A 27,459-nucleotide genomic window follows, 5' to 3' on the forward strand; every position below is an offset into this window, starting at 1 on the left:
GAAGTCGGGGGGTCGTCTTATATGCCGGAAAATACGGTGACTTTTTATTATTACAATAAAGAGAAGACAAATATGAGAAATAAATAAGTTTAAAATATGTTTTCTCATATTTCTTTTCTCAATTTATGAATGAAAAATGTTTTGAAATCCTTCATATATGAATTTTAAAAAATTAAACTACATTGCACGTTTAGAAATTTACAAATTTAACACTTTTCATTTCATAAAAATAATAATATTTTTTCTATAAAAGTTATTAGAAAAATATTTTTATATTTTTCTTGTATTTTAACATATAAATTAATGATTAAAAAAATTCATGTTAAGTAATATTAACATACGTAAATACCATAAAAAGTATTTATGGAAACATTATAAATTAATTCTGAATATAATTAACGTACTTTTCGTTAATTATTCTTCCTCCATAATGAAATAATCGGGTAGAAATTTCGAAATACATCGACGAAAAGGATTATCGATCCGCAATTCTTCAATAATACAAAAGTTATGAAAATTGAATTATTAGAGTGAAAATGTTTAAATGTATTGATTAATTACTCTAACTTGTATAATTTATAAAATATTCATTAAAAAAGTAGTCTTTTTTTTTTAAAGACTGGAACAAAAATAAGATTCTGTGTCGTAAAGAAGCAACATAAAATAAATTATAAGAGAAATACAGGGTGTTCCAAAATACGCTACCATTTTAAAGTTCTGCAAATAATATTAATTATTACCAAAGAACTATGCAACGTACACCAATCAATAGAGTAAATACCGAAGTTTCATCTACCGTCTACATATAAACATTTTTCTCCGCTGCCTCCGTAAACTAAAAATGCTAACTCCACAATAAACAAAGCATTTTTTGTTCGGCAGCCCACAAACTCGGAATCATTCATCGTTACTCGACAGGAACGTGTTGTGTTACATGTGTTGAATTTGTATGAAAATGACAATTTTAAAGTGAACCGCCATGATTTATTCTAACTTTGAAAGCTGCAGAACAAAAAATGCTTTGTTTATTGTGGAGCTAGCATTTTTTGTTTAGGAGGCAGCAGGAAAAAAAAATGTTTGTATGTAGATGATAGATGAAACTTGGGTATTTACTCTTTCGTTGGTGTACATCGCATAGTACTTGTTGCATAAAAACACTCCCAAACGGTTCTTTCGGAGGAAAATGAAAAGTGTAATCCACATTTAATGCATTATTCCTTTGTTTAAATCATTTAATTTGACTCGAAAAACTCGTTATTGTGCCGACGACAGCTCTTTTTGGTCAAAAAAACCTGTCGTCGACACAATAACGAGTTTTTCAAATTAAACGAAAGAATAATGCATCGAATGTGAATTATACTTTCCGCATAGTTCTTGGGTAATAATTAACATAATTTTTTTGGAAGACCCTACACTGCCTACACTGTATAAAATTACGAAAAATCATCTTTAGAAAATTAAGATTAATGTCGATAATAAATATTAACAACTGTCGTTATCTGAAATATCTTCTTCGGACTGTTTAGACATGTCCGATAACATCAATAAAATGTCTTTATTTTGCCTTTTCAAATGCAGAAGTTGCTTTTGTAAGTTTTCAATTTTCCTCGACATCGTATCCTGTTTCTCTTGAACACGATCCATTTCAGTCTATGAAAAAATATATATATATATATATACATATATTGGCAATGTTAAACAAACAAATCCATGCAAAAATTTTATTTATTTGAAATTAAACTAAACTAACTTTAAAAAAGTTTTGTGTTGGGGTTATATTACTTGTCGGCCATATATAAGAGAGAATTCTTTGATACAATGTTTTCACGTTTGGACAAACTGTTCTCATTCTGACTGTACATTTACGAAGAGCCCAAACTGGTAGGACGCTTTCTACATTTAAAACTAAATCAACCTGTATTAAAAAAAAGAATTACATTTACTATTTTGCTCAAACAATATTTTTAAACAATATACAATCTTAAATTTCAAAAAATTTAAGTAAGACAAAACCTTTCACACTTTGTTTCTAGCAGTTTAATCACTAATTACAAATGTTTTCGGTGGTTTTGAATGGCCTTCTTTGGGTACAATGAGGTCGGTTGGAACGTCGGTTAGCAGATATTTAAATGACGTCGTTGTTTACGAAGGTTTCTTTTTAGTAGTGACGTCGATATCGTTTAAACTTTGTTATCGGCAAAGAAGAAACCTTTGTAAACAGTGATGTCATTTAAATATCTAACTCCTGTTCCTAAGTTTTCCATATCTGGTCTTGACTTTCTTCTAACTCCATTCATGAGATTAAGAAAAAACAGACAGACTATAGTAGGAATTTATAGGTATGCTATATCAAATAAAAAAGCACACATCTTACAAGAAAGCATGGGATAGCTAAGATAGAGAAACCCAAAGAAGCATCTTTGGCCATTACACGAGAGCAATAATATAACTAGGGGTGCTCGTAAAGCTTGGGCTTACCTTTGTAAATAAATAAATGAAAGAAATCAAATAATTACAGAGGGAAGATTTGAATGTGTAAAATGTACTTATATACATGAATACACAATATCTAAGACATTATTCTTATTCCACATTACTATGTGGTTATATTGACAATGTAGATTTGCACATTCTAATTCAGATACCTTGTAGTATCAATTCTAGTTTGCTACCGCAACATTTTTGCGTCAAGAACACTCTTGTGCAGTAGTGTAACTAGAAGTAATATTAGAAAGGGTCTGTATTTAGAATATAGCCAAAGCTCTTTCCTAGCATTCAATACAGTCGAGTCCGCATAAGCTGTCATAGGTATAACTCGACACTGTTGGTTAAGTAGTCATTTTCTGTGGTCCCAGCCGACTTACATAGGCATTAATGTTAAAAAACTCTGGTTTACTCGACACCACTGGATAAATCGACATAATTTTGAGGACTCGACTGTAATTGCTTAGTTCAGAAAGTCAAAACTTTAATAAGTAAAACGTATGTGGTCATTTATACGACCATTTTCAGCATATACTTATTCCATACACCAAAATGATGCAGAATATAATTAAAATCTTGTGTTAACTTCCTATGGTATGCAGATATCTCATTTTTTATATATCAGTATGATGCTAAATCTTGTCAATTTTTATAACTAGCCATTTATAATAATGTGTTGGCAAACAGTGATGAGTTCTGAAATATAGTTGTATTGTGATTAAACCTGGAGAATTCCACGCTATTGAGGATGTCAACTGAAACATGTCAATGGAAGAATTTGATAAATAAATGGCATACTTGCGTATCATTATTTCATCTCTGTTAAGATGATACACGACATTATTAAATTTTGTTGCAGATCGACTGTTATTTTCATATCATAAAATCTTTATACATTAACTAAGAATAAATAGGAAATTAATAAATGCATAAAATATAGATTCCTACCTTCATGGCTTGTCGTTTCAGATGAGCCTGCTCTTGAACACCTTTAATATCATCGACTGCAAGTCCAACCAACAGATTCATGATTATAATTGACATTAATATAAGAAACAGAACAAATAAAATGTATGTTGGTCCCTTGAAATAGATGGGATTCTCGGGATCGTTGAAAATAGCATCAAACTCAAATTCTCCAATCATCATAACACTAGTCTTCAGTAAAGATTCGGCAGGAGTTTCAAATGGATTCTTAAAGAATAAAATTAAAAAATTTAAATATTTTTTGTAATCGGAGCAATAATTATTCTAGAAACGGTTAAGAATTACAGTAGAGCCATACATATATTTAATAGTGATAAAAGACAAAAAGAATACTCACTTGATTTTGTATTAAAGTGTAAAATCCTAAACTAAATGCAATTATGAAGAGAAAAAACACAATAAAGAACTGAGCAAAAGTAGTAAGGATGTCAGTAAACATGACAATGTATATTCCAAGAAGATGGAACTTTCGAATGAACAGAACAAGCACCATCCAGGCTAAAAAAATTGATATTCCACCCATTTGCCATTGCCAATTCTAAAATTTAAAGAAAAAAAGGAGGAAATTAAGGATGAACATAAATAAAATAAAGAGAAACATAACATTGTAGTAACTTACAGAACGTATTCCAGTAAGTCTTGAGCATTCGGTGAAGTTTATTGTAAATAACAGAGCACTAACATAACAGCACCATTCTATGATATTTACTAAAGTAAAATACTGTAATTTCTGTTGTTTTAGTTGAAATAACTGCAAATAAAAGTATTATTCTGAAAATTTGGAAATTACAAATATCGTATTATAATCCACTTTTACATTTGCTTATTACAATTTCTCAACATGTGCATCTTGTGTCGCACAGCACATATTCAACCAATACTTGAGTTCTCCCTATACTCACTTTCCCATGACAGCCACAATCGTACTAATACAGTAGACCCCCCCTATAACATGGTAGATACATTCCATGTTATATGAATTCGTGTTGTATGAGTCACTTAAATACACGAGCCAATCACAGCCCGGCACGTATGCAGTTTAGGGGCTAGAGCTGTTTGAAAGGTTTTCTTCCATAAAATTAATCGATTCTAGACTAATTTGACTCAACATTTCCAAATCACATATAATTTTTCGGGAATAATCCATATAAACTATGCTATAAACAAAAAATTGTAGAATTACTTACCGAGCGCTCACCGTTCGACGACGCCATTGCTTAAGCTTATTTTCGTCGTGGAGCGGCTTGTCAAACGGCAGGTGCCCATGTTTCCCGATAAGTTATTTTTGTGCAAAAAATTCGTTGAATTTTGGAGACATCACTAATAAAAATATAATTTTTATGGCCGTTGAATAATAAATGTTTTTTAGTAGGTCCAGTGCTCGTTTAAACTCAATGGTTTGTACAATATCTGCTATTGGTCCAGATTCGACCAATCCTGTCGCAACACGAGTTGGCGATGATGTTTTACCGTGTTATACAAGTCTCTTTTAGCGTGTTATATGAACACAATCGCAATTTTTTCGATGTGCTATACAAATCCGTGTTATATGAACCCGTGTTATAGGGGGGGTCTACTGTACTGCAGATTACTCGTGTTGTAAAATTGAAATCAGTCATCAACTTGTGTCGACAGTGATTCCAATTTTACAAACTGCAGAATGCTTCTCTACATTCTGCTCTAGGCATATATATATCTCAAAATGCCAAAAGGCAATTAAATTAATTTAAATTTAATCATTACAGTTTCCAATAGATGATGGCCTGCGTAATCTAAAATTGAAAATTATTAATTAATGTGCTGAATGTGAGATACATTAGTCACATGTGGCTCTTCTAGATCCTTATTGTGGTTCCCATATATCGAACCCATACCTCCTATTACTTTACTAAAATGGCAGCTCCAAAACAAACTCAAATTAAATTTTATCTTCAAACGTTTGGACTGTAATATTAATTTCATTCTTACCTCTTTTAATAAATGAACAACAGTCAAAATATATAAAGCTGTCGTTGACATATGTTCAAAAAATCGATGGAAAGCTCTATCGTGACGTTTGCAGTTTCCTAAGGCAAGAGGACATCCCGTGACATTTGCTATGGAACTAAATAAATAATAATTTTATCAATAAATTATCTACATAATCATTGATTTTTCTGAAAGATCAAATATATATAATACATAAATTATTCCAGAAATGTATTTAAATTTATGGAACTGCAATAATTTTTACTACGCTAAATATGTTATTTTGATATTTTTTAAAAATTCTTTAAAACATTGTAATTAAAACAACAGTAAAAATATTTTATACACACAAATACTCTGCTGGGTTAAGGCAGCCAAAAATTTTATTTTCACAGAAGTGTGTGAAGTGCATAGTTGATGCTCATTAGCTGACAAAAGGTAAATACACCGAATAAAGAACCACGCACAGCAGATGGCGGAACAAAAAATTTATTTTCTCAGAAAAGATACAGGTTCTTAAGGATTCAAACTCAATAACAATAAATGGTAACACGGCGTCACCAAAAATTATCGGTGGACAACTGACAAAAATATCAAGACAAGTACAGGGAACCGAGCTCAGGTAATGCGCTAACTAGTACTTAAAACTAACTTATACTAAACAGAGAGAAATCAGAAAGAGAAGGTAATACACAGCAAGATAGATAACAGAAAAGAATAAAATACCCGGAATGTATGAATGTTACACACTTTCAGTGAGGGGCCACGTGGAACCCACTCGGACTAATTTCCAGTTGTCGTCTTCCTTTTCTCTTTTTTTTTTTGTTTTTGATTAGAGACTTGCTGTGTTGTCATTTCAATAAGTTTGCTAATCCTTCTCAGGCTAGTTCTGTTTCACAGTCTTGCTGACACAAAGCACCATCTTCTCCGTCCTTACTTTACGAGGGCCAGTGAAAAGATGACCCACTCCAACACATGCCCTCAGGTAGCCTTTTCCATCTTTGTTTTACTCGGTTTCACAAATTGGCTCTCACCACCCAAAGGAATAGAGCAAGAATAGAAAGTTCTAGAAGTAAGAAGGAACAAAGAACAAAGGAAATATACTAAAACTATGACTACGCAAAAATTATACAATGGCATATAGCCACAAGTGTTTTCAGCTTTCTCAAAACCATCATCAGATATTTAATATGAAACAAATTGATGCAATAAGATGATATTTGTGTTAATATAGTTATTTGAATAAAATTTTTTATTGTCTTAACGATCAGTGTACAGGTATACCTCGAGTTACGTTATTCTCGATTATACGTCGTTTATACTTCTGATAAATAGCACTGAGTTCAGCATTAACGTAAATTCTTCTTTTTACTGCAAGCACTTTCGATGAAATTACGTTCGTTGTCTTCAGACGGATAAGGAAATAACAAATTTGAAAGTGGCACGTGCCGAACGTTCCAAATCGATAACGGAAAATTATCGTTGGCGAATTTTTAAAAATAATATATTCTTTTAGTGTTCGGTAACTTTGCCAGTTCGAAGGAAATTTTAAATCGGCGCAACTGATGGCGCATGCGCTGAAAAGCACACGCGCTAAATGTGCGACTGTCGGCGTGTTTGGGTGTCGGCGCGACTGATGGCGCATGCGCTGAAAAGCACACGCGCTAAATGTGCGACTGTCGGCGTGTTTGGGTGTTTAGGCGCTTGTAAAGAGTGACCAAATTTCGGGCAAGTCCAGGGTGGGGACGTTGCATGCATCTGATGTTATTGTGAGGATCGCTTCCCAGATGAATGTAATTTTTCTATTGTTGCAACTTTTTAGGAGCGCTGTTTCTGACCACAGCGGAGTGTAACCTTGTTGTAGAACTTTTCTGGTCAGCTCTGTTGTTTGTCTTCCTTTATTTATATCGTCCTGGTGTTCCGCGATACGGCAGGCGAGCATTCTTGTTGTTGCCCCTATATATTTCTCTATTGCTCCTGTTGTTGAATTTTCTAGTGGCACCGCGTAGACCCCCGATTTTTCTAATGCGCTGATTATGTCTCGGTCGTTGCATATGGTCCTGCGTAGGCTGGGTAGAGGGGTTAAGGGGAACACAAAGCCGTACCGCCGGAATATACGGCTAATGAGTTTGGACTGTGCTCCTAGATACGGTAATGTTGACAGTACTATTGCCATTTCTTTTTTGTTGTGTAGCGTGGTGAACGGGTGGATGGAGTCGTTCACTCTACGCAGTACATGCGTAAATTTGGCGCCTGTAAACCCAGCGCGATGTACTGCTGTTCGTATGATTTCCAATTCAGCGTTTGTTAGGTCCTGCGATGATGGAAGCAGTATCGCCCTTCTGATGAGAGCTGCTATGGCGGCATTGATATACCGCGATGGTTGGAAGGCGTCAGCTGGAGTGATGTGGGGAATCATGTTGGACTTGTGGTATACCGCAAACCGTGGTCCTTCTGGCGATTTCTGTATCCGCATATCCAGAAAAGTTATTGTTTGGTTCCGCTCCTTTTCCCAAGTGAATTTGATGGTGGGATAAACGCTTGATAATTGCTGCATAAATGGGATGAATTCTTCCTCCGAATTTCCCCATACTAGTAGGATGTCGTCTACATAGCGTAGGTATGTACAATAGAGGGTAGCAAATAGTGAGCGGGGCATTGAAAGTTTTTCGCTCCACGTCCCTCATGACGAGCTCGGCCAAGACTGCAGAGAGAGGGGAGCCCATGGGGACACCCTGTTTCTGAAGATAGATTTTCTGGTTGAAGCGGAAATAGTTGTTTTCAGTGACGAAGATCAGCGCTTCACGAATATCCAGTACCTGCTGAACCGTGAGACCTTTTTTAAGGAGCATAGCGATGGCTAGCATTACGGCTTCAAACGTGGGGACGGAAGGGTATAGAGATATCACGTCCATTTTGTAGAAGGTGCAGGTGTTGATGTTTGCTCTTGTGATGTTGGCTTCGATGGTGGTCTTGGCGTCTATGGAGGAGGGAGTGACAAATGGTGACTCCGGAAGCAGCTCTCGTAGAAATTTTGCCAGGGCTTTTTCCAGGTGGTAAGTTGGATGTGACCTTTTGTTTACTAAAGGTCGTAATGGCCAGTTCTCTTTATGCGTTTTGGGCTGAAAAAACAGCCTAGGGCAGGCAACATTTGATGGCAATTCAAGGTGACCAGATAAAGTCAGTGCTAGTCCTGGCAGTGTTATAAATTTTTTTGCCTTTCGCAGTATCATTGGCATTGAGTCTCTGTCCATCTCCACTGAGCATGATTGTAACAGAAAGTCATTGGCTCTAGAAATAAAATTCACCTGAAGACGACGAACATAATTTCATCGAAAGTGCTTGCAGTAAAAAGAAGAATTTACGTTAACGCTGAACTCAGTGCTATTTATCAGAAGTATATACAACTTTGGTGTGAGTTTACTTTTATTTTTTCTACAAGCAATGGAAACTGCGAAAAACTCTTTCTTCACATTGCTGAAACTACAGATAGTGTGGCAAAAATTGCTCACCCAACTACAATTCCTACTAATGTGCAGAGCCAAAAGAGTAGTTCCCAAATGCATACAACTTAAGCGCAAAAAGTTTCCGGAGTGTATTCGAGGGATGCTTCCGAAGGTAGAACAGTCCCTTTCAACCAAACTAATTAGAAATAAACGTAAGTGCATCGCAGAAGCGGAGAAAAGAACCTATGTGGCACATCTGGGGTTTTCCAAATTATGTGACCTCTCCAGGTTGTACACTCAAATAGGCAAGATACAAAGTATAGCTTCGGTCGCCACTCAAAAAACTAAAAGAAGCTGAGCAAAAAGCTCCAGTGGCTACTCAAGTTTTCTTATGCACAAAAAACAGCGGCAGTACCCACACCGTATCATAACTACACTGAAGAAAGTGTGCTCACGATTGTGCACAACACGCTGCAACGAGGTCCGAAGTATATCCCTCCTCCCTCAAGCTTCGACTTTGACCAGCTGGTCCTGGCCGCCCTAGCTGCCTTAAAGTCCTGCCAGTCTACACCCATGCATCAGCAAATGGAACTAGAGGTCTTCACGAAGCTTACTACAACAAAGCGATCATCTGGTGCACCAAAAACCGTGGAAACCATCAGGTAGTAACACGATTCCTTGCCACAAATGATCTGAGGCTCTTAATGTTAGATAAGGACAGAAGATTTGTCTTATGCAGAGAGAACGATTTTATTTCTAGAGCCAATGACTTTCTGTTACAATCATGCTCAGTGGAGATGGACAGAGACCCAACGCCAATGATACTGCGAAAGGCAAAAAAAATTATAACACTGCCAGGACTAGCACTGACTTTATCTGGTCACCTTGAACCGCCATCAAATGTTGCCTGCCCTAGGCTGTTCTTTCAGCCCAAAACGCATAAAGAGAACTGGCCATTACGACCTTTAGTAAACAAAAGGTCACATCCAACTTACCACCTGGAAAAAGCCCTGGCAAAATTTCTACGAGAGCTGCTTCCGGAGTCACCATTTGTCACTCCCTCCTCCATAGACGCCAAGACCACCATCGAAGCCAACATCACAAGAGCAAACATCAACACCTGCACCTTCTACAAAATGGACGTGATATCTCTATACCCTTCCGTCCCCACGTTTGAAGCCGTAATGCTAGCCATCGCTATGCTCCTTAAAAAAGGTCTCACGGTTCAGCAGGTACTGGATATTCGTGAAGCGCTGATCTTCGTCACTGAAAACAACTATTTCCGCTTCAACCAGAAAATCTATCTTCAGAAACAGGGTGTCCCCATGGGCTCCCCTCTCTCTGCAGTCTTGGCCGAGCTCGTCATGAGGGACGTGGAGCGAAAAACTTTCAATGCCCCGCTCACTATTTGCTACCCTCTATTGTACATACCTACGCTATGTAGATGACATCCTACTAGTATGGGGAAATTCGGAGGAAGAATTCATCCCATTTATGCAGCAATTATCAAGCGTTTATCCCACCATCAAATTCACTTGGGAAAAGGAGCGGAACCAAACAATAACTTTTCTGGATATGCGGATACAGAAATCGCCGAAGGACCACGGTTTGCGGTATACCACAAGTCCAACATGATTCCCCACATCACTCCAGCTGACGCCTTCCAACCATCGCGGTATATCAATGCCGCCATAGCAGCTCTCATCAGAAGGGCGATACTGCTTCCATCATCGCAGGACCTAACAAACGCTGAATTGGAAATCATACGAACAGCAGTACATCGCGCTGGGTTTACAGGCGCCAAATTTACGCATGTACTGCGTAGAGTGAACGACTCCATCCACCCGTTCACCACGCTATACAACAAAAAAGAAATGGCAATAGTACTGTCAACATTACCGTATCTAGGAGCACAGTCCAAACTCATTAGCCGTATATTCCGGCGGTACGGCTTTGTGTTCCCCTTAACCCCTCTACCCAGCCTACGCAGGACCATATGCAACGACCGAGACATAATCAGCGCATTAGAAAAATCGGGGGTCTACGCGGTGCCACTAGAAAATTCAACAACAGGAGCAATAGAGAAATATATAGGGGCAACAACAAGAATGCTCGCCTGCTGTATCGCGGAACACCAGGACGATATAAATAAAAGAAGACAAACAACAGAGCTGACCAGAAAAGTTCTACAACTAGGTTACACTCCGCTGTGGTCAGAAACAGCGCTCCTAAAAAGCTGCAACAATAGAAAAATTACATTCATCTGGGAAGCGATCCTCACAATAACATCAGATGCATGCAACGTCCCCACCCTGGACTTGCCCGAAATTTGGTCACTCTTTACAAGCGCCTAAACACCCAAACACGCCGACAGTCGCACATTTAGCGCGTGTGCTTTTCAGCGCATGCACCATCAATCGCGCCGACACCCAAACATGCCGACAGTCGCACATTTAGCGCGTGTGCTTTTCAGCGCATGTGCCATCAGTCGCGCCGACACCCAAACACGCCGATAGTCGCACATTTAGCGCGTGTGCTTTTCAGCGCATGTGCCATCAGTCGCGCCGACACCCAAACACGCCGACAGTCGCACATTTAGTGCGTGTGCTTTTCAGCGCATGCGCCATCAGTCGCGCCGACACCCAAACACGCCGATAGTCGCACATTTAGCGCGTGTGCTTTTCAGCGCATGTGCCATCAGTCGCGCCGACACCCAAACACGCCGATAGTCGCACATTTAGCGCGTGTGCTTTTCAGCGCATGTGCCATCAGTCGCGCCGACACCCAAACACGCCGATAGTCGCACATTTAGCGCGTGTGCTTTTCAGCGCATGTGCCATCAGTCGCGCCGACACCCAAACACGCCGATAGTCGCACATTTAGCGCATGCGCTTTTCAGTGCATGCGCCATCAGTCGCACCAATTTAAAATCTCCTTCAAACTGGCGAAGTTACCGAACGCTAAAAGAATATATTATTTTTAAAAATTCGCCAACAAAAATTTTCCGTCATCGGTTTGGAACGTTCGGCACGTGCCTCTTTCAAATTTGTTCTTTCCTTATTCGCCTGAAGACGACAAACGTAATTTCGTCGAAAGTGCTTGCAGTAAAAAGAAGAATTTACGTTAACGCTGAACTCAGTGCTATTTATCAGAAGTATATACAACTTTGGTGTGAGTTTACTTTTATTTTTTATACATCGTTTGTCAAAAAGGTATATGGAAAAATAAAAATCAAGTTTAAGTCATTTTATTCGACTTTACATCCGTCCGCCACAAATATTGAAGTTGTAATATCACCAGAAAAGCATTAAAAGCACATAAAATCATATAATAATATGTACATTTACAGTAAATGTTAATATAATCATATCCTAGAGAACAAAACATGAAAACATCTGTGTTTCTGTGTTGTTGTGTTATTTAGTGGTCTTTAAGTGCTCATTATTGGCATTTTCCACTGTAGTTTCGAACTTACGTCGTAACTACACAAGTAAATTTGACTTACGTCGCCTCTCCTGGAACCAATTACCAACGTAAGGTGAGGTATACCTGTACTTGTATGTTTAAGGTGGTATCAAGCTTAATGGAGTTTGAAAACATTCAAACAATATTCATAATTAGGAGATAACTCATCCTTTTACACACAGGAATTCAAAATCTTATAGTGTATATCAACTTTCTTTTGTAGGCATTCCTCTGCCTGAATATGGCTAAAACACTCTTCTGGCATTAATACACTTTAAAAAATGTAAATTTGGCCACTCGGAAACCTTTATAAGCACATCATCTTCAGGAAATTGATTTTGAAGCAAACAAAGTATATAGAACCTTATAATATTTTCAAAAATGAGAATTTTGTAAGATTCTGTATGCCATATTTGTTTGTAAGATTAGATAAAAACTATTATATTTATAATATCACTCACCAACATTCTTTAAATTCAACAGAATCGGGACAAGGAGGATGATTAGATACTACGTATCCAGTGAAAAATATTAAAAATAAAATGTATAATAAAAGATTCGTGTAGTACACATATCTTCCGTAGATCTTCCACTTGTAATTCAGCAGGCTCGTACATATCGGATGTCCCAATAATTGTTGTTTTTGTAGAGTAACCTAAAAATATATACGTGAGAAAATATTTAAAGGCATAAAGTTCATTTTAAGTACTATTTATCTAAACAAATAATTCAAATTATTAATCTCAGTTAAATTAATACATTACGAGAAACATACGGATAATAATTACAAAATGCTTCTTTTAAGATAAAGGTTACGCATAGCACATTCAAAAATTTGTGGAAAATGTCTGTAATGTGTATAGGTGGAGTGAGAATGACTAAGATTTATCTAAATTCCATATTTTCTGGCGTATAAGACAACTTTTTAACCCAGGAAAATCTTCTCAAAAGTCGGGGGTTTGTCTTATACACTGGAAAATACAGTACTTGGCAATTATGCACACAAACTCAGCATGTGAAGTGGTAATGCCAGAATCAGTTCATGATGTGTCTATGCATGCATTTTGTGACATGACAAAAGCGAGATTTTGGAGTACAGTTTAGTGAAAAATGTCAAATTTGGAATAAATATATCCTTTTGTAGAACGTATCTCAACAAACTCTAGAAGTATGAAAATATTACCCATAGCTTATGGGATTCGTGTCTTTTCCTATATGAGAACACACACAAAAGATCAAAAATTTGTCAACAAAACAAACGACACTGCTGTTAATTTTAAGGACACATCTTCACTATAGCATTCATGGGAAGCTATTTATAAACATTTATTGTATTTTTAGTTATTTTTATTTGGATTTCTCTCTTTTATTTATATTTTTATTTGTACTTATACCTTAGACCCACCAGTGGCTGAGTGGTTCTGTCTCCAAATTCTGGGAGTTCGGTTGTGGGTTCGCGCCACGCAAAATTTTCTGGGTTTTCTCCATGTCTGTATGCCTGAATAGGGGCCAGTTACCCTTAAAAAGAACTCCCAGAAGGCATTTCTCCCTGTGTAACATTTGTGTATCCAGAGAAGGGAACGTGGAATGTACTAACTTCCCCAGGACATCACTTGGCGAACAAACTAATCCATACTAACCTGTGCCAGGTGTTTGCCGACATCAGGATGACCTGATATGGCACTTGAAGAGAGAGACTTATACCTTATGTATGTACTGTACAGTACAGTACATATATAAGGTACAATTGAATTACAGGTATTAGTTGGTTCTTTTAATGTAATCTCATTCAGTTTTGCAATGTCGTATTCGGTTTTTTTATAAAATTTTTCTCAAATATAGGTTTAGAATAGGCATATTTACCTTTCAATGCAGTTAAAACCCAAAAGCACAGATTATTAACTGAGAAGTATATATATCTTATTAAATGATTTACAAAATAATTTATAAAATTTAATAAATTTTTTTTAAATTCTAAACTTTCTGAAAGACCTCTTTAATATTAAATTAATAATTAATTTATATTATACCTATTTTAATAATGTTTAATTAACTTACCATCAACATCAGAGGATGGTTTTGTTTTAAAATTTCTTTATCCTCTGTGTACAGCAGACTTGTTGTTTTTATTTTATTATGTTCGTCGTAAATACTAGCTTCATTAATTGAAAAAACAAAAACTTACTAATATATTTTTCAGAAACAACTGATATAATAATAAATTAAAATTAAGGAATTATTTTAAACAGTAAAAACTTTTGAGACTTTTAAATTACATTAACTAAATTCTATGTAAATAAGAGAACATGTTAAGAAGACCAATACACAGACATTTACAAACAAACAGCTATTGTTTAAATTTAATATGATTTACTAACATAGTAGCGTATTATAGCTTCACGGGGCCCAGGAAAATTTGATTTAGGGGGTCCCATATACAGTACAGGTTAATCATTTTCCGAGAAGTGTGCAATGTACACCAATTGGTAGCGTAATCGTCTGAGTTTTGTCTCCCATTGCGTTTGAATATCTTGTCGTCTATTGCCTCTAGGAAGTGCTGTAAACAAAAATGGTGACTCTGCAATGGCAAAGGCATTTCGAGTTCTTCAGTTTACAAAGTCAGAATTGCTCATCATTGTGCAGCATGAGTATTCCGCAGCATAGAAACCTGGATGCTGTGGGAGCAAGCATAGGAAGAATTTGCGTATCAGTTGGACTATGCCCTATAATGTAAGGTGAATGAATGTATTGAGAAATTGTAATGGCAAATGTCAAATCAAGTACATGGGCATGTAGAAGGTGATGTAGCAATGGATGCAGAATCTGAATTTAAACCTATTCCTGTATCTCAAAATTTATTGAAGATAATACATGGTTCAGACTCATAGACATAAATGTGGTCAGCCATAGAGTCTACAATGAGCTGGACCCTCTCATTCACTCATATCTAACAATCATTTTTAAAGTTTCTCAAAAGCAATTTTTACACAAAACATACCCTAGTGAAGGTTCCAAATATCATTCCTTGTAATGTTCCATATAGAGTAGAACATTGTCTTCCTTCAGTTGGATGGAGTACCACCTCATTAAGCATAAGAGGTTTGTGCAACTCTGAATGGCATCTTCCCTGCATGTTGGTTATGTGTGTAGCAATATCCCATGGCCACCGAGATCATCCAGATTTCTCCCACTGGGGTTTTGTAAAGGATTGCATTTACGTGTTGAATCCTCTGTCTGTTCAGAAGCTCACAGATAAAATTGTGCAACTATGCATCTTGTGACTCCATAAATATTATCAAAAGTCTTTGAGAAAACAAAACTGCACATGACCATATGCATTGACATTGCAGATAGCTATATCAAAATACTGAAATATGTTTTGTAATTTAAAATCCACCCCTGCATATTTAATTATTTTTCCACCAAATTCACCGACAATTACTCAACAAATGTTTCTTCTTATTGAATAATTTCCTTTTACTTTCATTATTGTCTTGTAAAATACTAGTAACATAGTTCCATATCACACAACTCTCTCTAAGATTAATAAATAAAGTAGTATGGGTCCTCTTCTTCTGTATGGGTTAAAGTTTGGGTTTAAAAGGTCCCCTTTTCTTTTACTCAAAATTGGAACCTGCACAGTGGCAATGGTTAATCCTTCTGCCGTCTGGCTGGGGAGACGATTAGAGTCCGACGAAGTGACGGACGAGTCTTCCCACTTTTGCGCTGCAGATTTATTTAGAAGCAATTAACAAATAAACGCTGTTTATTGGTGATAATCATTAAGAAAGTGCAAGTTTCAATTAAGAACTCTTATTTAAAACTCATTGGCATAGTCACTTAAATTTTGTTCTTATTCTAAATACGTTCTATTTTGCACGAAGATGACATTTGTGAAGTGATGAAAGTTCCTGTGTGTGTATTCTAGTTTGAATTAAACTAAATTAATGCCAAAAGACAAAGTGTATTTATTAATTGTACAAATTTGGCAGCGCGTTCATCAGTTTTACTTAGAAGCGTTGCACTGGAGTTTTTCATGTAGAGTGCAATAGGTGCTAACTACATACCAGTAGACATCTTTTTTCTCATTCACAATCACCAGTACTTTATATCTCTTTTCCCTTTCCTATCTTGCGGAATCTTCTCATCTTCGTTCGTCACCAAGTCAAAAATCATTTGTGTATGAACTGTCCTAATGCTTACAAATTCCCTCGACAGTGAATTCGTTGAAGTTTAGTCGAGAAGATATCCGTAACACTAACCTCCTTATCTCTCTCCACTCTCTTTATCAAGTATAAAAAACTTTTCTGGACTCTGTTTGTTTGCTAACGTTTCTTTATTTATTAATTCAAGTAGCATTTTAGAACTGTAACATTACATTAATTGATATTAAAGATAAACATTAAAGAATTTAAACTAAAATCGATGATGACTAGAATAATTCTAGAATTATTGTTTATAGGGTTACATACATGAATCAAAGAGACTTTCTCTACTTCCTCGACTTTCAAAACCGAATGAAGTAACAAACATATCGTCCAGAAACTCATAATTATAGTATTTTTTCAGTTTTGGGTGTTCACTATTGTATCCGTTATCTGTTATAAATTTATCGAACACTTGTTCCGCAACATCTAGGATACGAAAAAATGCACATTTTATAGGTTTTAATATAAAATGAATACATTAAATGAGATTGTTAAGAATGGCAAATTTACCAGGCATATGTCTAATAAGTTTTCTCAATGGAGTTTGATGAATACCGTATTTACTACTGGTAGTGGAGTTTCGTAAGGCATCTTTCCAATTTTTATTATTAATTATGACTATAACAACTTCCCTGAAAAGTCATTACGAGTTTAGGTATATTTGTTCAATAAAAACTTATAATAAAGCAAATATTAATATCAATATCATACCTCTGATTCGATCGAATTGCTAAATCTAGACAATTATTATTTTCTGCATCAACTTGACCGATTTTAGCATTAAATCCTAAAAGCATTTCCACGACTTTTGCATGCCCTTTCGACGCAGCTAAATGAAGTGGTGTCGTCTGCAGATGAGATATAAAATATAAAAAAAGTTTAATTATTAATGCATTCGGTACTAATATAGTCTTGCAGAATAAATGCTACCGTTTTAAATGACTGTAATTATGTTTTGATTATAATTAATTGGATAATTGTGTTAATTATTATCCAAGTAGTATGTGACATACACCAATCAATAGAGTAACTGTCCAAGTTTCATTTCCCATCTGCATTCAAACATCTTGTTATCTACTAACTCTCGAAAGCACTGTAAACAAAAGTGGAAATCCCAAACAGAGAAGGAATCACTCATCACTGTGCACATCATTGTGCAGGAGCTGCAGATTAAAGGTGTGGACCTGTAGGAACTGTAGAATTGTGGCTGCTGTGGGAGCAGTAATGATGAATATGCTGTAGCAAGTGTAGGAAAAAATTGAGTATTCATTGGACACATGACAAAAGGTGCAAGCACTGAGAAACTGCAATGGGCAAATGTGAAACTTGGGCACTTTACAATGTTCTAATGCATGTTATGAAAACAAACATACCAGTGAGCCTGTTACTGGTGGGGGGTTCCGTGGTAAATAACCACTTGTCACAGTATTGTATATATAGTTGCAATTAGTTTGTAAGAAACACAAATAATATTAAGCTTTGCTTTGTACCTGGTATTCTGTAATTGGTGACGCTCTACAAGTTGTATGTTCGTACAAAAGCCTACCTCTTGTTTTAGTAGGCTTTCCACCTTTTGTCGATTGTATATTTCGATATTGTATTGTATGCTATTTGTACCCTACTGTTTTCATCGATAAATGCGATGCAGGTGCCCTTGGGCCTCCCACGTCTTCTTTTTCACACTTTCCTATCCCCCTTTACTTCACACTTCACATCTCATGCCTTCTCTTCTTTCAATTTCTCAGAGAGCAAAGTCTGTTACTAAATACAAATAGCTCTACTTACTCTTTAATTAAATGTTAAATGTTACCGGTGGGCATCTCCAACAAATAAAAATAGACCGTTACAAACGTTTTCGAACCCCTTATGTTCTTCCTCAGGTAACGTATAACTCCTGACCGAATGCAATTCAAATCAGATTTAATTGGAACACCAGTCGAAACTCATTCGTGTGCATATCGGTAACGACTTTCAGGCATGTGCCCTTTAACTGCTGTAGATTATCATAGATTCTTGTCTAAGAGTGTCAGGCTGTTGAAAGAGTAATTTCATCCTTATGGTTAATGCAATTACCATATTTGAGTGTAGCCATGCAGTTGTAAATAGCTTCTAGCCATCTGAGATGGTGTACGTATTGTGTAGTGTGGATCACCTTCACTTAATTGAACATTGGTTCTATGTCTGGGTGTGAGGCATAGATGGCTAGAACAGAGGTGGTTCTTGCATGTAAAATATCCACAGTGTGCTCTTTCATTCTCACTTCTAAGGAGTGCTTGGTGGATCCTACAAAGACCAGGGGCCCTATTCTGGTCATTGTCTCTCGTATTTCACAAGCCGGTTGCTGATTGGCTAAATATTTGTTTACGTCTTGAGAGATCATCACGTCTCTCTAAACACAATTCTGGACAACTTTTTCTCTCTTCGCATCTCTCGTTTATCAGAGACGAGCAGATAGTTGTCTTTCATCTCGATTTCGTTATATCCAATATGGACAACTCAATGTTACTCATGCTGTACAATCGTATTAGAGAGCATTCTCTATCTCAGGAAAAAATATTTTGAGAGAGAAAACGCTTCTGATTTTTTCCCAGTACCTACACTGATTCCATTTTTTTTTAAATTATCCTACATCAATTACTGACTATCGAATATGATGTTAATCTTACTTAGATAGTTAAGAAGAAATTAGATGGTAATATTTCGAAAAATATCTAAGTACGCACGCTTTTCTAACTTAGATTATTAAAATTTTTATTTGTTAAGAGACAAATTGACATTACAATCTGCACAAACGTTATAAAACAAAAAACATAACTTTTTCAAAATTACATGCTTTATTTGAACATGTGCTTTCCTTGCCACGTGATCTATGATTACATACTCTGCATTTTCGAAAATTTTACAATTTTATTGATTAAAATTCTATACCGTGCTGCGCGCGCAGATAACCCGAACATGTATAATCAACTGAATAGAATCGTGATGTCAATGACAAAGACGAGATTGTTATGAACGACCAGAATCACCACTTTGTATGAGAGACGAGAGATAAGTGACCAGAATACGACCCCAGGTTCCTATCACACCTGTGGTCCATGATCAGGATGGAGTACATACCTGGGAGTCATTCTTTGTTGGCGATGTCTTTTCCATTCTGTAAAATGTCAAATATTGTTGCACATCTTCTATATGTGATGCGAATATTCTTTTTCTTAGCTATCGCAGTGATTAGCTAAGAAAAAGAATGATTACCCTGCACTCACAAGTAAACTGATTCGCAGTTGGCATCACTGCCAAGAACTAGACCCAACCCAAGTGTGAGATCTGGAATTCCATCAGAGTCACTTTTTGTAATAATTCGTTTTAGGAATTTTCTCCTAATATAAACATCCTGTCTAGAAACGGTCCCGGACGAGAAAATATGCGTCCCCGGCCGTATAACTGTCAACAATCCTTTGTTCTTAAATTGTATCCAGATCGTATTGCAACCTTAGTTTACACTTACCGTCTGAATTCGTCATGTATTTTGAATCCCGGGAACACCTATGACACAAATTGTCATCTGCTTACGATCACGTGACCTAATTTCCCAGACAAAAACTATAAAAGACACTCCTTTCCCCCCTCCGGGGAGTCTCATATCATCTGCCGGACAAACGCCGTCTCACGTCGTCACCGCTCGGACCTCTTGTCCTAACGTATCCGCGCTCAGTCGCGACATTATAAACTGTGCCTATTTAGGATACTAATCTACACCTCGTGGATATCCAAGTGATAACTATATCAGCAACGAATTATGAGGTATGAACTGAGACTGTAAGCTCTCTCTCTCGAACCCTACGCGGCTTAGGGAATTTAGTCAGATTTTGTATTGGTGTCCTTTGTTAAATTTAATAAATCTTGTTTTTATTGTTAACTGGTGTCCTCTTTGTCTCGAATATCGCTTCACCTTATCGTCGACCCCATCCATCTCACCTCCTATCCACTCGCGTAACGCGTAACGCTAGCCACATAACCGCCATCCTTGACAAGTGCGTTACCGGAAAGGGAGGTACGACTTCCTCCTACCTCCCTCGAACTCACACAAGCATCCAATGAAGTTCCACCTAATATCATCCCTAATATAACACAACCCATATCTTAAATCACTATACACTGCAATAGCTAAGAAAAAGAATATTCGCATCACATATAGAAGATGTGCAACAATATTTGACATTTCGCGAAACGGAAAAGACACCCCCAACAAAGAATGACTCCTGAGTGCGTACTCCATCCCGATCAACAACCACAGGTGTGATAGGAACCTGGTCTTCGTCGGATCCACCAAGCACTCCCTAGAAGTGAGAATGAAAGAGCACACTGCAGATATTCTACATGCAAGAACCACTTCTGCTCTAGCCATCTATGCCTCACACCTGGACGTAGAACCAATGTTCAATCAAGCAAAGGTGAACCACACTATGCAACACGTACACCATCTCAGATGGCTAGAAGCTATTGACATCTGCATGGCTACACTCAAAGATGGTAACTGCATTAACCATAAAGGTGAAATTACTCTTTCAACAGCCTGGCAAGCACTCTTAGACAAGAATCTATGATAATCTACAGCAGTTAAAGGGCGCATGCCTGAATGTCGTTATCAATATGCACGCAAACGAGTTCCGACTGGTGTTCCAATTAAATTCGATTTGAATCGCATTTGGTCAGGAGTTATACATTACCTGAGGAAGAACATAAGAGGTTTGAAAACGTTTGTAACGGTCTATTTTTGTTTGTTGGAGACACACAGCATTAACAGGCTCACTGGTATGTTTGTTTTACTTTACTCCGGTGTAGTAATACTGTTTTTGGCATGTTATGAAGTTCTTAGATAATAATTACCATAATTACAATAAATTAGAAGGGTAGCATTCTTTTTCAGAAGAGCTTGTATAATAAATAACAAAAACTCACCTTGGATTTGTCTAAAGGATCGACGGGAGAACCAGCATCAAGAAGAATTCTTGCTGTTTTCAACCAACCACCATAAGCAGCACAGTCTAAAGCGGTCCACAAATTACAATTTCTATAAAAATAAGTTATAAATTTGAGTAAATAATCTTTATAAGTTTTTTAAATATTTTTCTTGAAAAAAGTTATTTAAATGGTATCAAAGACATCATGTTACAACTTTAAAAATTTTCTCAGTAAATGGACGAGATAGTAAAGACCATTAAATGAATGTTACAAGAATCTTTCTTTTGAAAATAAATGAATTTGAAGTTTATGAGGACCTTCTAAACAATTATCTATTATTAAATATAATCTCCCTATAACCAAGAAGTCAAATATAACTTTAAATTAATAAGATGTAGTTTAAAAAAAGTTAATAATCATTATTACACTTGAATATAAGTGGAACTAGGCAACCTAGATGTTGTAAACGTGGTTTTAATGTATGGAGCAGATACTAACGTACTTGACAGTCTCCTACATGTACCACAGTAGAATAGTGTATTCTTCTACAGTGTACTTCACTACACTAATTTTCATATATGCTTCAGAAAAACATAACATTGATATCGCTCGGGCACTTTATATGTAAAACAAAACCTGAATCGTTGGGTTACATTTGATGAACAAGTTTTATGTTAATATAAATGTACAGTGATACCTCAGTTCTTGAACTTAATTCATTCTAGAAGGCTATTCAAGTGCCAATTTGTTCGTGTTACTCATTTTTATCATAGAAAAACTTTTCGTGGACAACAAAATTAAAGATAAAATAAAAATATTAGCCGTTAATCAAAAATTTGTTCTAGCGGGTCACGTTTGTTTGGCCGAGCGCCGAGCAAACGCCCGACTACAGAGCAATTTTTACCTCGAATGTATGTTTGAATTCCAAATTGTTTGAGTTGGGAGTAGTTTGATTACCAAGATACCATTGTATATAAATTCTAAATAAATATTTACCTTGATTCTACATTTGCACCAGCATTTACCAAATCTGTTACTACTTTCTGATGTCCTTTAAGTGCAGCAACGTGAAGCGGAGTATTCTTTTCCTCGTCTTCGGCATTTACTATAGATTTGTTCGTCTCCAACAGAAGCTTTACGACACTACATTAAGAAAGAGTTTACTTAAAATATTAAAAATACAAAAAGAAAATTGTATTCTTGCCGCGCATACTTTCTGTGTCCCGACTGAGCTGCAAGATGTAATGCAGTTTCCTCGTCTTCATTTTTACTGTGAATATCAGCTCCGTGCTCTAACAAAATCTGTATTTAAAAAATATTTATCTATAAATAATGTTAATAATGATTATTGTTAAAAATTTTTAGATTCGCAAGCTACATTCAAACACATTTGAAGTTATTAAATAAAAAAGTGTTCTTACTTTTAATACATCTGCATATCCATGTTTTGCCGCAATATGTAGAGGATTATTTTCATAAGCATCTCCTTTGAAAACTAAATTTGGTGCAAAACTACCTTCCAATAATATCTATTACACACATTTTAAAATTCTTATTAATGACATTAAAATTAAGCAAAAGTACAATAATTTTTTATAGTATACTTACTTTCAATGCTTCTGGATGGTTCCTTTCGCATAACCAGTAAACGACCGATTTCTCGTTTCTGTCGACAACCGAAACGTCTGCATTGTTTTCTAATAATATCTTTATGGCGTCAATATGACCTTCTTTGGCAGCAAGTAACAGAGGAGTGAAATGACTTATGCAGCGGCATTCTATCAAAGCACCACTGAAAATGTTTTTATTGTAACGGTAAGATCATTTAATCGTTAATAGTGTGTTTTAAGAAGATTAGAAAGAAAATTCGTATCACTCGCATGCTTCTGCGTGTATTCAAATTGGTGGAAAACATCGCAAATACATTTTTGTAATATTTGTAATACTCTTTTCAAAATTCATGTGTTCTTATACAATTTCTTATTTGTAATAAATGCACATTAATTATTCTCTTATTTGTTTGAAATACACTGAATTAATCAATGCACCCTTAATAGTGTGTGAAGTTTAAAGAATGCTAATAGTTTTGATCCAGTTAATGAGCCATCTTCAGATAACTAAGATATTGCCAGGCAGGGAAAAGGGAATCCTTGTCCTGCTGCTTAAACACGTGTCGATAATGGTGTGGTTATAAAATTCATACTTTTCTACAATCCAGGCAGACAAGGGGTAAATTTATTACTATACCATTACTATTATGTATTTAAATGGCAAGAACAATGAATCTCTTTCCTGAATGGCAATATCTCAGTCTGTTGCACTGACCACTGTCATCGTAGACCATCTTCTACTGCTTGTTTACTCTATCCAATTTTCCTCCCTTATCGAGACTGGCCTTCCACTTCCAACTGTCTAAGCCCAAAGAGAATCTGATTAACGAAACAAAAAGGTTAGTGTTCTTTAAAATTCACCCACTGTTAAATGTACATTGATTAATTCGGCTAAGTAACGACAGTGACTGGTTCAACGTTATTTGAAACACAACCTCTAAAAAAATGTTGCACAAAATAAAAATGATTTATTCTTAAACATATGTTTATTGGAAATTCTTTTATCTTGACCTTCTTAAAACATAATATAAATCTTTCCCAGTCTTTTTCAAAGTTCTAACACACATACAAGCGCGCGCATGCACACACACACACACACACACACACACACACACATATAAACTTACTGTTTAATTAGATAGTCTATGATATCTTTGTGATTGAATGATGCAGCCCTATGCAGTGGCGTCTCTTGTTGATAATTTAAACAATTTACTTGAGCCTTATACTCGATTAAAAGTTTCACGATACACAAGCTGCCTATCGTCGAAGCCAAATGTAACGGATACATGCGAAATTCTCCGGGAGAATTTACATCCGCATCTAGAGAATAATAATCAATTCAAAAATTAATTGCAAGATATGATATTAAAATAATTTTTTTCGTGATTTACTTTAATAAGTTAATTCAATTAATAAACATATGAAATTGAACTATAATTTGACTATTAAACCTGTTCCGACCCAATTTTACATTACTTTTTTTCTCTTCTATTGTTACTATCAATAAATAGGATATACACTGATATAAATAGGTATTAATAATACACTGTAGCTAGCAAAGGAAAAAACTGAGTATCAGTCGGATGTCTGCCGTGCGACACAAGACGCACACGTCAAAAAATCCTAACGGGTAAATGCGAAACTTGGATGGTTTTCCAATGCTTTACTTTACATTACGATGTTCTCGGATAATAATTAACATCATTACAGGTTAATTAATACTTTTAAAATAATATTTCTTGGCATGTTATACTTACCGTGTTCCAACAGAATTTTTGTCACATTAAAATGTCCTTTCTCGATCGCAAGATGAAGAGCGGTGTTGTCATCTTCGTCTTTTTCTGCAATTATCTGTTAATATATAGCTTTTAGAAATTTATAGCATAAATAAATACTTTTAAGATTCAATTAATATAAACAAATACTTCTTTCATTATATCTAGACTTTCTTCTTTGGCAACCATCAACAGTAGCTCAACAATATCACTGTAACCTTCTGCCGAAGCTTTGTGGAGAGGAGTCTGGAACTGTTCATCATAGACTAATATAGGAGAGCCAGCTTCGATTAATAATTCCACAATTTTGTAATTTCCGTAATTTGCGGCGAGATGCAACGGCATCATGTCTTGTTTATCTGTAACCTGGTTTCGTGCAGAATTAATTAATCTTACTTTGCCATTATTCTTACAAAAACTAAATGAAATAAATAATAAATTACTCGAATATTTATATTTGGATTTTGTAGGAGCTCTTTAGCGGCCACTACGTTTCCTCTCATAGCTGCGTAGTGTAATGGCGTCATCCCGTATCTATCTTTGCAATTAACGGAAGCACCTCTAGAAATTAACAGACCAATTACGGAGCTGTAAGAAGCATCTACTTCATCTGTAACAGGTGACATACTCTGTAATAGCATAAAAATTATCAAAAACCGAATAAAATTTAAAGCTTTCGATACAAGGTAAGTTATCCTTACTGGCCGACGATATCTAGAAGCAACGTGCAGCGGTAAAACATCGTCTTCTCCTCTTACATTAATTTCTATTGAAGAAAAATAAATTAAAATCATGCTGAAATTAGAAACAATATCATGTACTTTCTTACATTAATTAAAATAAATAATAAATTATTTCAATATAATTAAAGGCTAAAAGCAACAAAAACAATGTAATTTCTATAGTTTACAATTAATTATTTATTCATTAACTTCATCATTAATGGATGATCTGATGAGAGACTGCAACTTCCAGTCACACGCAGTCTTCTGTGGCTTCTAGTATGGTCTAGTTATATAATATAAAATAATTTACTGTAATCTCAAGGTAACGGTACAAAAATATACTGTTATCTAAAGATTTTATCACTTTTAAGGAGCAATTATTAACAAAACTAGGTTAATTTGCAGATAGTGAAGAATATATTCTGCATGCGTCATTATTGGACTTTTGAAATTTAATTTACTTTATTCTTTACATCAATTTAACTAAACAATAGCCTCTGTCGATAAATCACACTCAATTTGTTTCATTAAATATATTTAGAGTCTATGCTACTTTCAAAAATACTTAGTTTAATAAAATCTAAGGGCCTTTTGTCAAAAAATCATTTAGTTTTTATTTTATTGATTTAGATAAAACAGTTTTAATAAAGATGAAGTAGTACCTTTAATGGTAGAATTTTTTGAAAAAAGAGCACTAAGATCTGGTTAATGGGCGATCATTAAGAACGAACGGTGACAAGTGCTCGTATCAGAAGGAAGGACGAAGGGATAGTCTCCGATAAACAATTGGAAAGGTGGGCAACGAAAGCAAAGGATGACACGCCCAGCAATATCTCTTCACTATTTCACATTAATCATCACAATTGAATCCACCTTCCCTGCTTTTTACTTTATCAGAGACTATCCCTTCACCCTACCTTCCACTTACGCTCGTCATCTTGCCCGTTAACTGGTGGAAAATGTCGAAGCTCTTTTTTTCAAAAAATCCCATTAAATGTGCATTCAACTGTTTTACATACATTAACTCAAAACTATAGACTAATGCAATAACTAATTATAATTAACTATAAATTCACTAAATATAATTATCTCTAGACCGTCATTCGTGTACGTACGACACTCACCCGCTCCGTATTCCAACAATAACTTTACGATGGTCATGTGATTATAACGGGAGGCATAATGCAACGGAGTCATGTTCTTGTCGTCCAAGGAATTAATCTGCTTCTTGACGGTCTTAGCATCCATATTATTCAGAAAACACTTCAGCGCTTCCACATTTCCATTTCTCACAACCTTAATTAAATAAATAACAAATTTACTGCTTCGTTCTATCGCCGTAGATGCAACAAGACAGAAAAAAACCTTTATACCTGATGGATCGGTAGGAAGAATTCCCTACGAGTAGTCTGCCTCTTCAACGCTTTTTTGGGTGAAAGGGCATCCATTTCTACTTTACATTCCTCCTTCTCGGTATTTACAGCCCCATTCAATTCTTGAAAGTTGTCATTCAAGTTTTCATCCTGTATCCTGTTTTTTCCTGGAGAGACATCCTCTCCTTCGTCGTCGCTACCATCTCTTAAACGTTTGCACTCGTCTGTACCCTCCATAACCCAATTAAACCATTATTTTTAACGGTATGCAAGATATCAAGTCACGTTTCAACAGAGAGATTTTTATAAATTGTACTGTTATAATTGCTTAAATAACGCATTAATCCGACAGATAAGACTATAAAAGTGAAATTTCTATTGAGGAAATTGCAGAAACAAGTGCAAGGTAACCGGAATTTCACTCAGTTACCGAGGATTCCACGCCTTCGTCTC

General features: G+C 35.8%; 1 protein-coding gene across 1 annotated transcript; it reads right to left on the bottom strand.

The window, feature by feature from the left end:
* Positions 1-1,423: 1,423 nt before the first annotated feature.
* On the bottom strand, positions 1,424-27,434 carry LOC136987283 (transient receptor potential cation channel subfamily A member 1 homolog). The gene is made up of 23 exons (XM_067284993.1): positions 27,007-27,434; positions 26,758-26,929; positions 25,610-25,674; positions 25,352-25,537; positions 25,059-25,274; positions 24,891-24,984; positions 24,258-24,453; positions 23,129-23,312; positions 22,942-23,049; positions 22,734-22,822; positions 22,517-22,663; positions 21,518-21,629; positions 17,270-17,406; positions 17,069-17,190; positions 16,823-16,984; positions 14,409-14,506; positions 12,812-13,005; positions 5,440-5,575; positions 4,091-4,222; positions 3,809-4,009; positions 3,433-3,678; positions 1,751-1,915; positions 1,424-1,650 (listed from the first exon to the last, which is right to left on the bottom strand). The coding sequence occupies exons 1-23, from the start codon at positions 27,241-27,243 to the stop codon at positions 1,483-1,485; spliced, it is 3,567 nt and encodes a 1,188-aa protein (XP_067141094.1). The 5' UTR covers positions 27,244-27,434; the 3' UTR covers positions 1,424-1,482.
* Between the last annotated feature and the right edge of the window lie 25 nt (positions 27,435-27,459).

This window comes from Centruroides vittatus, unplaced genomic scaffold, assembly GCF_030686945.1.
Source record: "Centruroides vittatus isolate TY-2023 unplaced genomic scaffold, ASM3068694v2 scaffold_149, whole genome shotgun sequence".
In the NCBI taxonomy this organism is placed as follows: Eukaryota; Metazoa; Arthropoda; class Arachnida; order Scorpiones; family Buthidae; genus Centruroides; species Centruroides vittatus.

Bases quoted from the DNA above. Each gene is read 5' to 3' on its own strand.
- LOC136987283 (XM_067284993.1), bottom strand. From the start codon at position 27,243: ATGGAGGGTACAGACGAGTGCAAACGTTTAAGAGATGGTAGCGACGAC. The intron at 16,985-17,068 runs GTAAATTTGCCA...TTCGTATCCTAG, and splicing joins ACTTATTAGACATATGCCTG to ATGTTGCGGAACAAGTGTTC. The intron at 1,651-1,750 runs GTTAGTTTAGTT...ATTTTTTCATAG, and splicing joins CAACACAAAACTTTTTTAAA to ACTGAAATGGATCGTGTTCA.